General features: G+C 38.0%; 1 protein-coding gene across 1 annotated transcript in view; it reads right to left on the bottom strand.

Moving 5' to 3' along the window:
• The window catches only part of LOC123230541 (zinc finger protein 345-like), a 92,794-nt gene extending 77,484 nt beyond the window's left edge, over positions 1 to 15,310 (bottom strand). The window contains exons 1-2 of the mRNA XM_044656674.1: positions 15,115 to 15,310; positions 14,171 to 14,346 (exon numbers count right to left, since the gene is read on the bottom strand). Of these exons, the coding sequence (XP_044512609.1) occupies positions 14,171 to 14,346; positions 15,115 to 15,310 (372 nt within the window). The remainder of the gene's footprint in view (positions 1 to 14,170; positions 14,347 to 15,114) is intronic.
• Positions 15,311 to 17,118: the final 1,808 nt, after the last annotated feature.

Here is a 17,118-nt window from a genome sequence, read left to right as displayed (position 1 = left end):
TGTTAGCTCGTCCTACTCATGAGCAATCAATGGCTTTCCAATTGTTTAGATCCAGTTTTATTTGTTTGGAAAGTGTTTTGTAGTTGTTTTCATATAATTGCTGTGTTTGTTTTGGTAGGTAGATTCCTAAGTATTTTATATTGTCTAGGGTGATTTTTAATGGTGTTTCTCTTTCTACTTCTTGCTGCTCTAGTGTGTTGGAAATGTATAGAAATGTTGATGATTTATGTGCATTTATTTTGTATCCTGCAACTTTGCTAAAGTTGTTGATTATTTCTACAAGCTTCTTAGTTGATTCTCTAGGATTTTTTAAGTATACCATCATATCATCTGCAAAGAGTGATAGCTTAGTCTCCTCCTTGCCTATTTTGATACCTTCAATTTCTTTTTCTTCTTTAATTGCAACTGCTAGTGTTTCTAGTACTATGTTGAATAATAGAGGTGATAATGGGCATCCTTGTTTTACTCCTGATCTTATTGGGAAGGCTTCTAATTTATCCCCATTGCATATGATGCTTGTTGATGGTTTTAGGTATATACTGTTTATTATTTTTAGGAAAGGTCCTTCTACTCCTATACTTTTCAGCGTTTTCAATAGGAATGGATGCTGTATTTTGTCAAAGGCTTTTTCAACATCTATTGAGATAATCATGTGATTTTTGTTTGTTAGACTGTTGATATGGTCAATTATGTGGTTGGTTTTCCTAATGTTGAACCAACCTTGCATTCCTGGTATAAATCCCACCTGATCGTGGTGGATGATCTTCTTAATTACTTGCTGGAGTCTCTTTGCTAGTATTCTATTTAAGATTTTTGCATCTATGTTCATTAGGGAGATTGGTCTGTAGTTTTCTTTCTCTGTTTTTGATCTCCCTGGCTTTGGAATCAGTACCATATTTGTGTCATAAAAGGAATTTGGTAGGACTCCTTCTTTGCTTATCATATCAAATAATTTGTATAGTATTGGGATTAGTTGCTTTTTGAATGTCTGATAGAATTCACTTGTGAATCCATCAGGCCCTGGCAATTTTTTCTTAGGGAGTTCTTTGATGGCTTGTTCAATTTCTTTTTCTGATATGGGATTATTTAGGTATTCTATTTCTTCTGCTGCTAATCTAGGCAGTTTATATTTTTGTAAATATTCATCCATATCTCCTAAATTGTTGTATTTATTGCAATATAATTGGGCAAAATAGTTTTTAATGATTGCCTTAATTTCCCCTTCATTAGAGGTGAGGTCTCCCTTTTCATCTTTGATACTATGAATTTGGTTTTCTTCTTTCCTTTTTTTATTAGATTGACCAGTACTTTGTCTATTTTATCTGTTTTTTCAAAATACCAGCTTCTAGTCTTATTTATTAATTCAATAGTTCTTTTACTTTCAATTTTATTAATTTCTCTCATGGTTTTTAGTATTTCTAATTTAGTTTTCATCTGGGGATTTTTAATTTGCTCGCTTTCTAATTTTTTGAGTTGCATGCCCAATTCATTGATCTCTGCCCTCCTTAATTTGTTAATATATGCACTCAAGAATATTAATTTCCCCCTGAGTACTGCCTTGGCCGCATCCCACATAGTTTGGTAGGATGTCTCATCATTGTCATTTTCTTCAATGAAATTGTTGATTGTTTCTATGATTCCTTCTTTGACAAGTTGGTTTTGAAGAATCATATTATTTAATTTCCAATTAGTTTTTGATTTGCCTGTCCAGGTGCCCTTACTACTTATTATTTTCATTGCATTATGATCTGAGAAGGTTACATTTATTATTTCTGCTCTTTTGCATTTGTTTGCAATGATTCTATGCCCTATAACATGGTCAATCTTTGTGAATGTGCCATGTGCAGCTGAAAAGAAGGTGTATTCCTTTTTGTCCCTATTTATTTTTCTCCACATATCAATTAAATCTAATTTTTCTAGGACTTCATTCACCTCTCTTATCTCTTATTTATTTTTCGGTTTCGTTTATCTAGATCTGACAGAGGAATATTTAGATCTCCCACTAATATTGTTTTACTATATTTCCTTCTTGAGCTCTGCCAGTTTCTCCTTTATGAATTTGGGTGCTATGCCACTTGGTGCATACATATTGAGCAGTATTATTTCCTCATTGTTTATACTGCCTTTAATCAGGATGTAATGACCTTCCCTGTCTTTTTTAATCATATCTATTTTTACTTTGGCTTTGTCAGAAATCACAATAGCCACTCCTGCCTTCTTTTTCTCATTTGACGCCCAAAAGATTTTGCTTAAACCATGAAACTTAAACTTGTGTATGTCCACCCGCCTCATATGTGTTTCTTGTAGACAACATATGTTGGGATTTTGGTTTCTAATCCACTCTGCTATTTGCTTCCGTTTTATTAGCAAGTTCATCCCATTCACATTCAGAGTTATAATCATCAGTTGTGCATTTGCTGACATTTTTGAATCCTCCCCTCTTCCTACCCCCTTTTTCCTTATACTTTTTCCTTTTAAATCACTGGTTTGCTATTGAGCCGCTATCCCTTATTCCCTCCCTTGATTAACTTCCCTTTCTACCCCCTCCCTTATTTTTCCCCCTCTTTTTGTTTTTAAAGGCCTTATGAATTTCCTCTCCCTTCTCCCCTCCCTTTTTTGACCTCCCCTCTCCCCTGCTCCCCTTGTTTTATCCCTTCTAACTTTCTCAGAAGGGTTAGATAAGAGTTTTATGTCCTAATGGATAGTATAGCTACTCTTCCCTCTCCGGGTTGATTACACTAAGAGTAAGTTTTGATCATTACCTCTTAATGCTCTCTTCCTCTCCTTCTTATAATAGTATTTGTCCCCTCTCCCTCCCATGCCCTCTTTGTGTGTAATAGAATATCTTATTTTCTTATTCACTCAAGTTTCTCTTGGTGTCCCCTGCTATTCTCCCCCTCTTTCCCATCCCCCATGCCATCTTAGATTATTTAGTGTTCCACCCTCACCCTGTGAATTATTCTTCTGATTACTATAATAGTGAATACTATAATAGTGAATAGAGTTCACTACAGAGAATTATACATAACATTTCTCTACATAGGAATACAGATAATTAGATCTCACTGAGGCCCTTAAAAAGGCAAATTTAAAAATTTTAAGTTTTCTTTTTTTCTCCTCTGTATCTTATTTACCTTTTCATGTTTCTCTTGATTTTTGTGGTTGGATATCAAACTTTCCATTTAGCCCTGGTCTTTTCTGTTCAAATACCTGGAATTCTTCAATTTTGTTGAATGCCCATACTTTCCCCTAGAAATATATAGTCAATTTTGATGGGTAGTTGATCCGTGGTTGCAGGCCCAGCTCTCTTGCCTTTCTGAATATCGTATTCGAAGCCTTGTGATCTTTTAGCGTGGAGGCTTCCAGATCCTGTGTGATGCTGATTGGTGCTCCTTGATATTTGAATTGTTTCTTTCTGGCTTCTTGTAAGATTTTTTCTTTTGCTTGGAAACTCTTGAATTTGGCAGTTATATTTCTGGGTGTTTTCTTTTCTTGATCGAATGTCGCAGGTGTTCTATGAATCCTTTCAATGTCTATATTGCCCTCTTGTTGTAGGACTTCAGGGCAATTTTGCTGAATTATTTTTGTTAGTATGGAGTCCAGGTTTCTATTAATTTCTGGTTTTTCTGGAAGACCAATTATTCTCAAATTGTCTCTTCTAGACCGGTTTTCTTGGTCTGTCACTCTCTCATTGAAATATTTCATGTTTCCTTCTATTTTTTCAGTCTTTTGACTTTGTTTTATTTGTTCTTGTTGTCTTGAGAGATCATTAGCTTCTACTTGCTCAATTCTAGCCTTTAGGGATTGATTTTCGGCTATGATCTTTTGATTTTCGGCTATAATCTTCTGGTTTTCAGCCATAATCTTCTGGTTTTCGGCCATAATCTTCTGGTATTCCTTTTCCATCTGGTCATTTCTGGTGTTCAATTTGCTTATAAGTTCATTTGGTTTTTGAGCCTCACTTTCAAATTGCAAGATTCTACCTTTTAAACTGTTATTTTCTTGCCAGATAGATCTCTTCCATTTTCCTCAAAGTCTCAGTTTTGAACTCTTCCATAGCTTGTGAGGAGTTTTCCTTATTTGAGGAGGGTCTGGATGCTTGTTTGTTCTCCTCCTCTGTTTGCTCGGTTGTCTGGATTTTCTCTGTGTAAAAGTTGTCGAGTGTTAAAGACTTCTTTTTCTTGTTGTTAATCTTTCTCTTCTGAACTTCCTGAGACTGGGTAGCCATCGTTAGCCCAGCAGCTTCTCAGGTTTATCCTTGCGCTCAGGGTCTGTCCGCGGTCAAGCCCCCTGTTGGACCCCCTTGCTTGATCATCTGCTGGAGGTTTTTTTACAAGTCTCAGGGCGCTGCTTCCACAGTCATATACCCGTCTGCACTGGTTCCCCACTTAGGGTTTCAGAGCTTTAGCTTGTGGCTGCGTTTGCCTCCACCCACGCCTCCGCCCGTGCCTGAGCTCTGAGCCCGCGCTTTGCACCCTGCGTCCGCTCTCGGCGCCCTGCTCCCGCGCTCAAAATTTGTGTGCGTTCATTAGCTTTTTGGGGTCCTAAATCTTGCTGCTCTCAGGAACAGGCCCCGGAGCTGCCAATGACTCGATGGGTGCCCCAAACTTGCTCTATTTCTTTTTAGCTGGCTTCGGCGCTATAGGTGTTGTGTGTAGAGGGGGTGGGGGTGGGGTGGTTGCTCAGCCCGCGATTTAGTGAGAGCTGTTTCACCCCTTTATATCATGGAAATGTCCCGATTCCACATACCTTCCACGCTGCACCCTGTTGTGGGGTTCCTCCGTTCGTCTGGACTTGTTTTTATGTCCCCTTGAGGAGTTTTGTGTGTTTCAGTCAGGAGAGGTTAAGAGCTGCTTCTTATTCTGCTGCCATCTTTACCCGGAACCTCCACCCCATTTTCTTTTAAATTGAAGTTATTTATTATACAGCAAAACCTTTTATTAATGAGAGAAATCATAGAGAGTGGTTATAACTATCAGCTACAGAGATCTTGTAAACTACAACTGGATCTGATGGGATTCACAGATTATACTGCCAGACTTTGTTTCTCTCTATTGCTCTCAACATCCTCTCCTTTTGTTTAAATTAAAGAGATTTTAATTCAACTTGAATTTGCCTTACTTTACGACTGAGTGATGTAATGAGAATTGGCAAGTAAAACAGAATTATAAGTAATAAAATGGGCATCCACATGTTGGGGTGTGTGAATTTCTCTTACAAGATCCAAGGGAAGGTGGTCTCCCCGAAGGCTCTTGTAACCATAACTAACTTTTAAGTTACACAAATTTGGGGATAAAAAGGAAAGAGGATGAAACCAATGATCAAATGATTGATAGATGCATTGACAAAAAGCCAATTAGGGGGCAGTCACCTTTGGCATAAGAGTGTACTTTCAAAACAGATGCATTCAACTCCCCATAGTTCAATCAACTGTACTCCAGAATTCATTTTGGATCTTCTTGATGCAGTGTAGGTTTATGCAGGCATCTTCATGGTGTCTTCTCCAAACAGGTTTGTCGTCTGGATTCTGGGGAGATGGCAAATTTCTTATCCTGAAATTACTCTCGAAAGGATTTAAACTTTAGATTATAAAACATACATTCTCCCCTGAAGAGGGTTAAGGCTAACATTCAGATCAGTTAAGAATACATGGCTGAGTTTTGGGGTTGTGTGAATCAATTGTCAAAAGAAATTTTAAAAATTAAAAAAATCCAAATGAAAGAGAGAAGAGAGGAAAAAAATAACTTGTGAATGAAATTTAAAATATCAAAGTGTTATGTGCAAAAATGTAGGGAAAAATAAACTTATAGCAGGTCTTTCAATCAAGGCCCAAGTAAAGTGATTTAAGCAATTCTGTAATTACCCATTCAGAAGCCAAGACTATAGACAATTACCACACTTATAAGAGAAAGAAAAGGACCAATTTTTGTGAGAAAGGGAAGTGTCTTTTCCTGATCTGATTTACCTGCATTTGAGCTAGGATAATGACCAACCTTTGGTACTTAACTAGGATTGAGCTCACGGAAGTCTAGCCTTTAACATGTTAGAAAAGCTGCAAGCCCAAACCCCAACCACTAAATTAAAGTCCTTCAGTATTGGCATGAGAAAGTTTTGTCAATCTTTTTTGACCTTGTGGTGCTAGGCACTGTGCAGTTTCTCACCAGTCCCATTGGACTTGGTGGTCTCCTTAACCTTGTGGCTCTTTTGTTCACTTCTCCTTGAATCAGACCGAATCATTAATTATAGTCCCATAATATTTGCCAATTCATGGCAGGTTTCCATAGACTAAAGCTTTGTGGGTATGCATTAATATTAAACTTGTATTACTGTAAAGTCAAAAAGGATTAACATTAATATGTACTTTAAGTAAAAAAATGAGAAAAAGGGAAAAAGCCAATTCTATAAAAAATTAAAAGGAAAAGCAATAAATTGAAAATTCAGGGAAAAATACAATATTTTTTAAGTAAAAATGTTTTAAAGATCAAAATTTTATATATAGTTTAGATTTAGTAAAATGTCTTTTTCCCAAAACTCAGATCCATTTCCTGTAAGAATAAAATAAAACCTTGACCCCCATATTATAATTCTGGGATATTGTTTGTTTCTTTGCATTTGTAATTAGTTATTCCAATTGATGTTCATAAATTATACAAATAAATTAATTTACAAGAGGTTCAAATTAACTTTCATTGAAACAACACTTGGGATGGGTACAGTTTTTAAAGTAAACAGTGGAGTATATTGGCTTGCTTTACATATTCAAATTTCTCGGGCTTCAATTATTATATCACTTTGTTTTGAATATGACAAAAGGAGGGAAGGGAGTATAACATTGTTTGACTTGAGGTAAGAGTCAGGGATTATTCATCAGTGATATCTTTCTTTTGAATGGCGAATCCAATTCAATGATCCATAAATGAGTAATATTAGTTGCAAATCCAATGACTTTTACCTTAAACAGCAATTATTTCCAATAGCATTTGAAAGGTTTCCAAGATTTACATACACAATGAAAAACTCTAATGTTACATAATAAGATAAACAAATTTTCTTTTTCAACTATTTCTCAATGAATAAATTATCTAGTAATTCTTTCTAGTAATACAGAAAAAAAGTGAATAACCTTGCTTGGAATTAAAGTTTTCATTACTGTTCTCTTGATTAGAGAGGGTTAAGGCAGGGGCTGATTATTCCCTTAACTTATTGTGATAGTTTACTTTAAAATTTAGTTCACGATACAAATTATATATTATTGTAAATAGGCATGATCAATTTTTAACAAATAGCTTTTACACATAGTTTACATTTGAACATATGTTTTCAGTTTTCATAAAGTAAGGTACATGTTTTGATAACATTCAATAACAATTTTGTTAAAACCTAATATTTGTATCAGTTTTGCTTGCAACATTATTGTCTACATCACATAATTCAATGAGGCTGCTAATTACCCCTTTAGGTTCTAAATTTACTGTAAAGAAGGGGTTAATAAGTTTGTTAGAAGTTCTAAGTTTTTTAGAATGCATTCTTCAATTACACTGTTATAATATTAACAAGCTTGTTAATTAGTTTTAATTCCATCAAAATCATTACAAAGTAAAAGACATTAAATGATATTAATGCCATCACAATCAAGTACATATTAACTATGAAATCAAATTATTATGAGGGTTATGCATTTTGTTAAAATTTTATATTCTGGATTTGAATGCATTACTACAAATCACAAATATGAGAATACGAATTAATTTCTTGTGTTATAATGCATGTTAATTTTCAATAATATTTTATAATAACAGATTAATAATATTTGAATTGTCTTTTTCCTAATAGCTTTGATTGTTACATTATCTCAATTCTAATCCTAATCTATTCAATTAATCTTTAAGGACTAGTGAAATAGTGAACATAGGTGACATAATTTGACTAGGATCTAGATCCTTAAAGCTTAGATTAAAGTTATCACAATAATAATTTTTTGCATATTCTGATATTAATTGAAACAGAGATAACTACTGAAGTTGAGCCAGATTTCTGTAAATTACAAAATTAACATTAGCTTCTTATTAATTGTTTCCCTTTACTGAGTTTGAGTTGGTATAACTGTCACTCTTCAATAATTATTATTCTTTCCTGTTTCTGAAAATAATTATAGTCAGTCTCTCAATCCTATGTGTAGAAGAGATTAAATTACTTTTGAAACATGTCTGAGGCTGCGGCAGCTTTTGGTCTCGCTACAACCCTTATAGCTTTAACTCTTTAGTTACTGCACTTATAAAATTTGCCTGATTATTTTAAAATCTTGATGATTTATCACTTCCAAATGAATATTAATTTAAACTTCACTACATCCAAATTTTCCCTGATCAAAACTTCTTAATAATGTTTCCTATATATATCAGTTATTTTTTCAGACCCCTGCTTAAAGAAGAATAAAACCTGTAGTCTGGCCTCTCAATACCTTAGGACAAATCTACATATCTGATTAAATATTTCTTTTAAATCATGAACTAGTATCCTTATATAATTTGCAATCCTCAAATTTAGTTTGATAAGTATTTTTGGCAAATCTGATTATTCAAATCCATATTTTACACACTGTAAGTCTTGACATAACTTTTCCAATATAAATTTTGTGCACATTTAAAATTAACTGAAATTCCAATTTCCAACTGTGAGTCAATAGATTTATATTATACTATCAGTATCTATTCAAATTCTTACCAAACATGTATTCTAATGAATTAGAGAAAGGGCTGAGTTTTGAGAAAAAGGAGCTATCCAAAATTATTTCTTGCTGAACTGAGGCAGCATGGATGATTCAATTCTGGCTTAAATTTTTCTCATGTACCATTCTTTGTTTAAAGGGGTCTAATTATGAAATACAAGCCAATGGTATTGTTCTAATAATTTATAAGATAATATTTTCACTAACATCAGTGTGATTAATGGTAGATTAAACTTGTGGCAGTCCAAAAGGTTTTTACCACTCTCGGTTAAGTATTTAGGTGAACTGATGATTCTGATTAGCTAAGAAAGTTTTAAATTGCACTTCTGTACCTCAGTACACAGTTCAGAATCATTGCTTTTTCTGTCTGAATAAAAATTTTCTTAGATTGCATTTATAATCCTTGTTAAATTTGATTAAATATATACCTCCGTATTTAACCTGTTGATAGAATTTGGTGGTGGGATCAAATCTGTCTCCTGTTATTGTCTTATGATTTCTTTGTTCCCTTTCTTATGGCCAGTAAGAAATGGAAGAAGAAATGTAGACAAATTATCTTGTTGATTCTCGCCTTAATGAGAGCAGAGAATATGATTTCTTTTGATTAATTAAATTCTTTTAGAGTTTAAAACACTCAGAAATCCATTAGAATGGCTTGATTTTTAATACAATTGATTTATCTCCTTGTATATTTGAGTAATTAGACCTCTGTCAGAATTTTTTGTTATAAAGATTTTTTCCCAGTTTGTTGTTTCCCTTATCATTTTGGTTGCATTGTTTTTGTTTGTACAAAAATTTTTTTAATTTAATATAATCAAAATTATTTATTTTACATTTTGTAATTTTTTCTAACTCTTGCTTGGTTTTAAAATCTTTCCTTTCCCAGAAATCTGACAAGTATACTATTCTGTATTCACTTAATTTACTTACAGTTTCCTTCTTTATATTCAAGTCTTTCACCCATTCTGAATTTATCTTGTTGTAGGGTGTGAGATGTTGATCTAAAAATGGGCAAGGGACAGGAATAGGCAATTTTCAGATAAAGAAATCAAAACTATCAATAAGTACATGAGAAAATGTTCTAACTCTCTAATAATTAGAGAAAGGCAAATCAAAACAACTCTGAGGTACCACCTCACACCTAGCAAATTGGCTAAGATGATAGCAGGGGAGAGTAATGAATGTTGGAGGGGATGTGGCAAAATTGGGACATTAATGTACTGCTGGTGGAGTTGTGAACTGATCCAACCATTCTGGATAGCAATTTGGAATTATGCCCAAAGAGAGATAAAAGAATGCCTGCCCTTTGATCCAGCCATACCATTGCTGGGTTTGTACCCCAAAGAGACCATAGATAAACAAACTTGTAAAGAAATATTTATAGTTGTACTCTTTGTGGTGGCAAAAAACTGGAAAAGGAGGGTATGCCCTTCAGTTGGGGAATGGCTGAACAAATTGTGGTATATGTTGGTGATGGAATACTATTGTGCTCAAAGGAATAATAAACTGGGAGAATTCCATGTGAACTGGAAAGACCTCCAGGAATTGATGCAGAGTGAAATGAACAGAGCCAGAAGAACACTGTACACAGACACTGATACACTGTTAAAATTAAATTAAATTAAATTAAAATTGAATGTAATGGAAGTCTGTATTAGCAGCAATGCAATGACCCAAGGCAATTCTGAGGGATTTATGGAAAAGAATGCTACCCACATTCAGAGGAGGAACTACAGGAGAGGAAACACAGAAGAAAAACAACTGCTTGAACTTGAGTTGATGAGGACATGATGGGGGATGTAGACCTGAAAGGACCACACCAATGCAACTATCAATAATATGGAAATAGGTCTTGATCAATGACACCTGTTAAAACCAGTGGAAATGCGAGTTAGCTATGGGAGGAGTTTGAGGGGGTGAAGGGTAAAGTGAAAACATGAATTATGTAACCATGGAAAATTTTTCTAAAAATAAAAAAAATTAATTTAAAAAAGAAATCCATTAGAGATGTTATTTTTCTGAATTTCTCAAACTCCTCTGTCTTTCCCATTCCTCTGGAATGAATGAGAAAGAGAGAGATTTATTTTCTCCAAAATTCCATTGGGATCACAGGCAAACAAAACCATTACAAATAGATCACAGACACATAAACACAACATATAGACACACAGACTGTTCAAAGACATATTTTGTGGGCATTTCACACATACTCTAACAAATATAAGACATCCTATCCACAGATCAATAAATCACATCTAACATGGCTAAAGAAATCTGGAGAAAAAGACAGTTTATTATTCAGAAAAACAATTCTAGCAAGAACTGGCTAAACTAGGATGAATTCTTGGATTAAATTTAGTCATTGGTGGGGCCAGTGGTTGGCCTCCTTTCCGTCTTCCCTGAGATTTCTTATCTGGTAATCTGTAACCATTTCGATGGAATTTGGAATTACAATTTTTCTTCCAGTCATAACCTTTCTCACATCTGGGACACAAAGAGTTAGGGGCATTGGAACGAGCTTTTTATAGCTTTTGAGCCCTTAATCATTTCAGAATATGTTTTTCCTTTCAGGGCTGCCACGATGGCTATACCCTGCATGTAGGCTGGATTAAAGTCCTCACAAGCTTTCACATAGTCACTAATAGTCCCAGATTCTTTAACATTTTGAAGCATACTCTGACACACATTATTGGCCTTGTTGTAGGCAAACTTTCTGACTATTATCTGAGTTGAATATTCGTCATTTGTATATTTTTTACCTCCTGATTTAATCTTTTTTTAAAATCTGTATATATTTCCTCTGGGCCTTGTCTAATCTCAGCCAAACCTGTGGACAATTTCTTAGTTACAGGGATTCTTTTCCATGCCTCTAAGGAACACTTCATACATTGAATTAAAGCTTCTCTAGGTAAATTAATCTGATCAGAATGTAATTCCCATTCATCTTTTCCAAGTAACATTTCTTTAGTAACTCTGATACCCTGTTTCTTATTAATGGCTGCCTTCTGTTTTGCCAATTCATCAAATTCTGATTTCCAAAAGAGGTAGTCCCCTGCAGAAAGGGAATATCTTACTATGTGATTCCAATCAAAGGGGGTGATCCAAAGCCCTTCTAAAGTCTCCACCAAAGATAAAGTGTATGGAGAAGCAAGACCATATGAAGCACAGGCTGTCTTAATTTCTTTTAACACTTTGTAGGGAAGAGGCTCCCATGTGGGAGCTACTTCATCATCATCATCCAATTCCTCTGCTCTCAAAATAACTGGGAAACAGAATGATATATCTCTGACCTTCTGAGCATTTTTAGGGCTCCTTTAAAACCTATATTTGGGGGCTGTGGCTGTGGAGGTGGAGCCCCAAGTGGCAGAGGCTCCTCTGCTTTTATCTCTCTTTCCTCTTTTGAAGAGAGGTTTTTAGGTGGAGGAAGGTCCACTGCTAGTAACTTTTTCATTCGAATTTTAAAACTCCATTTTGATTTATGATGAGCCTTTTCCTCCTCCTCTTCCGATTCCAACACTGAAACCGTAAAGATTTCATTCTCTGAATTCTGACCAGATAACAAAGTTGTTTTTTCAGCAGCCGATGAAATTTTTACTGGCACTTGTTCTGATCTGTGCTCAGTATAATAATTTTTCAAATCATTGCCAACTTTTTGCCAGAATTCTAAGGGAATCCATGGGCTACAATTTTGAATAAGATCAAGAAATTTAGTGAGCTGTTCTTTACTAATTTTTACTCCCCATTTCCTAAGGGTGTGCTTAGTTATATCAATAAAAACAGTTCTTTCCTTTGATTCACTCTGACCCATGGTGTTCTGTTTGTCTTAAGTTGTAAAGATAAAAGATCAAAGATACTCATCTCTAATACCTCATGTTCTCTTCTCCATGAGCGGGCTGCGAAGCCAGTGGATGAGTCTCCTAGCCACCTGAATTTGGGAAGCACTTTGGCTGGGGGGGAAGTGTATTCGCACTGCTCAGAAAGCCCCCACATTAGGCGCCATCATATAGAGAACCAGATCTATATTTCTGGGAGTTCTGAGTGGCGTTTAGTAGTGTCAGATGGAATGAGAACAGTCAGACTAAATGCTTAGCTCATAACTGCTCCAACTTGCCATGGAGTCTTGAGTTTAATATATACTGGTTTCACACAAAGAGCACAGAGAAAGAATCACAGCTGTGAAGGAGTTTCAAATTATACAAAAACTCATTAGAGTCTAAAAAGTAGAGAGATAGGTCCAGGGTCAAAGGCCAAATTCCAACCACCAATTAGTAGGAGATTAATTCTGGGAGCAGAAATATATTTCATAGATATCTTAAACAAATTGAGTCATGCACTCTTGATTTATAGGATTGCACTTGGTCAGATAGTCTTGTCTAGCTTTGTCCATTTCAGGCCTTAATTATCTAAATAATATATTTCTTGGAGTTCAGGCTTCTTAATTATCAAGGAGAGAAATTGTTAATTGTTAAACTGTTGGTTTGCTAAGGACTCAAAGCTTTCTGGTGCCTTACATCAAGGTGACCATATCATTGAGTGGCTGCATTTATCTAAACAACAAATGAAACCTCTCACTAGTTATTTAAACTGATGGTGGTAGTCATTACTCAGATCAGGAAGAGGTCTCAACAACTCTTTGGTTGTGATCCAGATACCATTCATCTCCCTATCACACTAGAACAAGTTCAAAATGTATTTACATAATCCCCAACATGGCAAATTGCATTTGCAGATTTTACAGGGAAGATTGATAATCACATTCCTAGTAACAAAATGTTGCAATTTGTGAAGCTCATTCCTATTATTTTTCCAAAAATAACCTCTATGCACCCTCTAATGAATGCTGTGAATATTTTTACTGATGCAACAAAACAAACGGTAAGGCAGGAGCAATAATCATGTGATGTTAATGAGGCTTAGTGTGGAGGCTGAGTGTGGATATGTCCAACATGAGCAATAATCAACCTACTCCTACCCAGGTCCTGGTCGCACAAGCCGGCCAGCCCTCACATTCCAACCCCAATAAGACTAAAAAACCGCCCCCAGTTTTGCCCACCCCAGATGAGCCTCCCCCGGATCTCCCCCATTCTTCCACCACTATATGCACCAGGGTTCCCGCCCATGCTCTATCCTCCTTTGCCTCCTCAGGAAGGGGATAATGAGGCAGAGGCAGCAACCCCTCTGGCAGATTTCCCCTCTCCCCCTGCACACCACACTCGGAGCCGTGATCACTGTGAATGTCATGTTCCTGGCCCCGAAGCTCCCTCCTCTACTACTGTCCTTCCAGTTCATACAGTTGGCCCCACGGTACCAAGAGGTCCTCTAGTCCACCAATATTGGCCCTTTACTTCAAGTGATCTTTATAACTGGAAGCATCAAAACTTACCTTTCTCTGAGCAACCCCAGAAGCTAATCAATCTGGTTGAGTCCATTTTCTTAACTCACAGGCCCACTTGGGACGACTGCCAACAACTCCTCTGAACCCTCTTTACTTTGGAGGAGCAAGACAGCATTCATGCCAAAGGGTGCAAACTGGTCCTTGGCGATGATGGTCGGCCCACCATCGACCCGACCCACCTGGCTGTTGTTTTTCATGTCACCTGTCTGGACTGGGATTTCGCCTAGGAGGAAGGTAGGGAGCATCATCGAACATACCGCCAGACTCTCTTGGCTGGGCTCTGGGCAGCAGCCCAAAAGCCCACTAATTTGGCTAAAATTGAATCCATACTTCAGGGCCCCAAGGAAAATCCAGTGGAGTTTTTAGAGAGCCTACAGGAGGCATTTAAGATTTATTCCCCCTTGGACCCCAAGACCCCCACTAGTCAGACCGCGGTTCTCCTGGTGCTCATCAATCAGGCACCCCGGACATTTGGAGAAAGCTTCAAAAGCTGGAAGACTTTCTCAACCAGCCTTCTCTGACCTCCTTAAAATAGCCAAAAAGATCTTTAACTCCCGGGAGACCTAGGAAGAGTGGGCAGAGTGATTCAGACAGGAGGACCTTGAGCATCAGTCACAGCTCAAGAGGGAGGAGGAGGAGCGGGAAAGGAAGAGACGGGAAGATCTCCAATCTCGAGAGAAGAAATCTAGGAAACAGTTTCTGAAGTGCCAGCAACAGATAACTTTTATTCTGGCAGAAGCCCTTGCTCAACCCAGAGCCTTATCTGGCCCACCTCTGACCCCTTGTGGCTATCCCAGGGGATGCCCCAGAGCTTCAAGAGGCTGCTTCCATTGCAGGGACCCAGATCATTGGAAATGGCAGTGCCCTCAGTTACAGAGAGGGGGAGGGCCGCGCAGCCCCCCATGGCAGAGACACCCCTCCCCAGCACTCATTTTTGAAGGAGAAGACTGAAGGGGATGGATCTCAGGCCCCTCCCTGAGTCCTGGGTAACGGCAAACATTGAGGGGAAGTCGTGCCCTATGTTGGTTGACACGAGAGCAGAACTCTGTCCTGACAGCCCCTTTTGGGAAGTTGTCCTCTAAGTCATCCTGGGTCCAAGGCGTGGCCAGAGTCAACTGGTATCCCTGGACCAGCTCCTGTACTGTCAACCTAGGAACCTGACAAGTCATCCATTCCTTCTTGGTCATTCTAGACAGTCTCGTATCCCTCTTAGGGAGGGACTTGTTACATAAGATTGGGGCCCATATTCAGTTTTCTGCAGGGAGAGTCATGGTCACCAATGATTCGGGGACCCCCCTGCATGTCCTAATTCTCTCCCTGCAAAATGAACATAGACTTTTTTCTGGACCAACACCTGATGCCATTCTCCCTCATGTACTCCCCTGGGTGGAAAAATTCCCCACTGTTTGGGCAGAGTGATCTGGAGTGGGCCTCGCTGTCAACCAAGCCCCCAACATGATAAACCTTTAGAGTGGGGCCGTACCAGTGCGGGTCAAACAATATCCTTTGTCCCTGGAGGCACACAAAGGCATCCAATCCCATATTATCTGCTTCTGAAAAGCTGGAATCCTAACACCCTGTCAGTCCCCGTGGAACACCCCTCTGCTGCCTGTCAAGAAACCCGGGGGAACAGACTAAAGACCAGTCCAGGACCTCAAGGAGGTCAGTAGGCATATTGAGGACATAAACCCCACTGTCCCCAACCCATATACTCTTCTGAGCAACATCCACCCCTCCCTGATCTGGTTCACCACTCTGGACCTTAAAGATGCTTTTTTCATCCTTCCTCTCATGCCCATTAGCCAATCTGTTTTTGCCTTTGAATGGTTTTCCCCCATGTCTGGTGTATGGTCCAACTCACTTGGACTCACCTGCCCCAGGGTCTCAAACTCAGGCCCTTCTTCTTCAGTGATGCCTTGGCCCGAGACTTGCAGCCGTTTTGTGAGCAGAACCCCGAGGTTACTCTTCTACAGTAAGTTGATGACCTCCTTATTGCTACTCTGACTGAAAACTCTTGCAAGACTGCAACAGAAGCCTTGCTCTGATGCCTCAACTCAGCGGGCTATGGAGTGAGTGCCAAGAAGGCACACATTGCCCTCACGGAAGTTTTTTTCTTGGGATATCACTTACGGGACGGATTGCGTTGGTTCACCCCGGACATGACCCAAACCATCCTTTCCATCTCAACTCCATCAAACCCTCAACAAGTTCAAGAATTCTTGGGGACAATGGGGTATTGCAGATTGTGGATACCTGGTTTTGCAGCCCTAGCCAAGCCCCTGTATGAGGCCACCCTCTAGTCCCCCTCCTAGACATGGACCGCTGATATGGGTGCTGCTTTTCAGCATCTCCGTGCTGCAATGCTTGAAGCCCCCGCCCTAGCCCTTCCTGATTCAGACAAGCTGTTTCAACTCTTTGTGGCAGAGGCCGGCAGAATTGCCAAGGGAGTCCTCACCCAAAGATTGGACCCTGGGATCGACCGGTGGCGTATTTGTTCTGATTGTTGTTCTGATTGTTGTTCTGATTGCTGCTCTGTTTCTATGGTCTTATGTATAGATTTTGGATTTTCTGAGGACTTGCTTGATTGATCAGTTGGTGCTAATTGATCTTTGTGTTGTATAGTTTCTGGGTCTTGTGGTTGTTGTTGGGACATGTCTTTTGCTGGCTTGACATGAGTGACATGGAACCATGGATCCTTCCCTTCAATTTTGATTGTACTTGGAGTTGTTAAAATTATTTGGAAAGGTCCAAGCCACTTGGGTTTTAACACAGACTTCCTAGCGAAGTTTCTGGTGTAAACATAATCTCAGGGTTGGAAGTTGTGTAGATTAAAATCAAAAGGTACTCTTTGATGTATCAAGCCTAATTTGTGAAATTGATTTAATCGTTGCTTGAGCAATTTGATATATTCATATAGCTTGCATTCCATACCTAGGTGTGATAATTTGTGAATGCTTTGAGGTGCTTTGCCTGCACATAATTTTGCTCCAAGATT

The sequence above is a fragment of the Gracilinanus agilis genome, chromosome 1 (assembly GCF_016433145.1).
Source record: "Gracilinanus agilis isolate LMUSP501 chromosome 1, AgileGrace, whole genome shotgun sequence".
Lineage (NCBI taxonomy): Eukaryota > Metazoa > Chordata > Mammalia > Didelphimorphia > Didelphidae > Gracilinanus > Gracilinanus agilis.
This window is presented reverse-complemented; position numbering and strand designations above follow the sequence as displayed.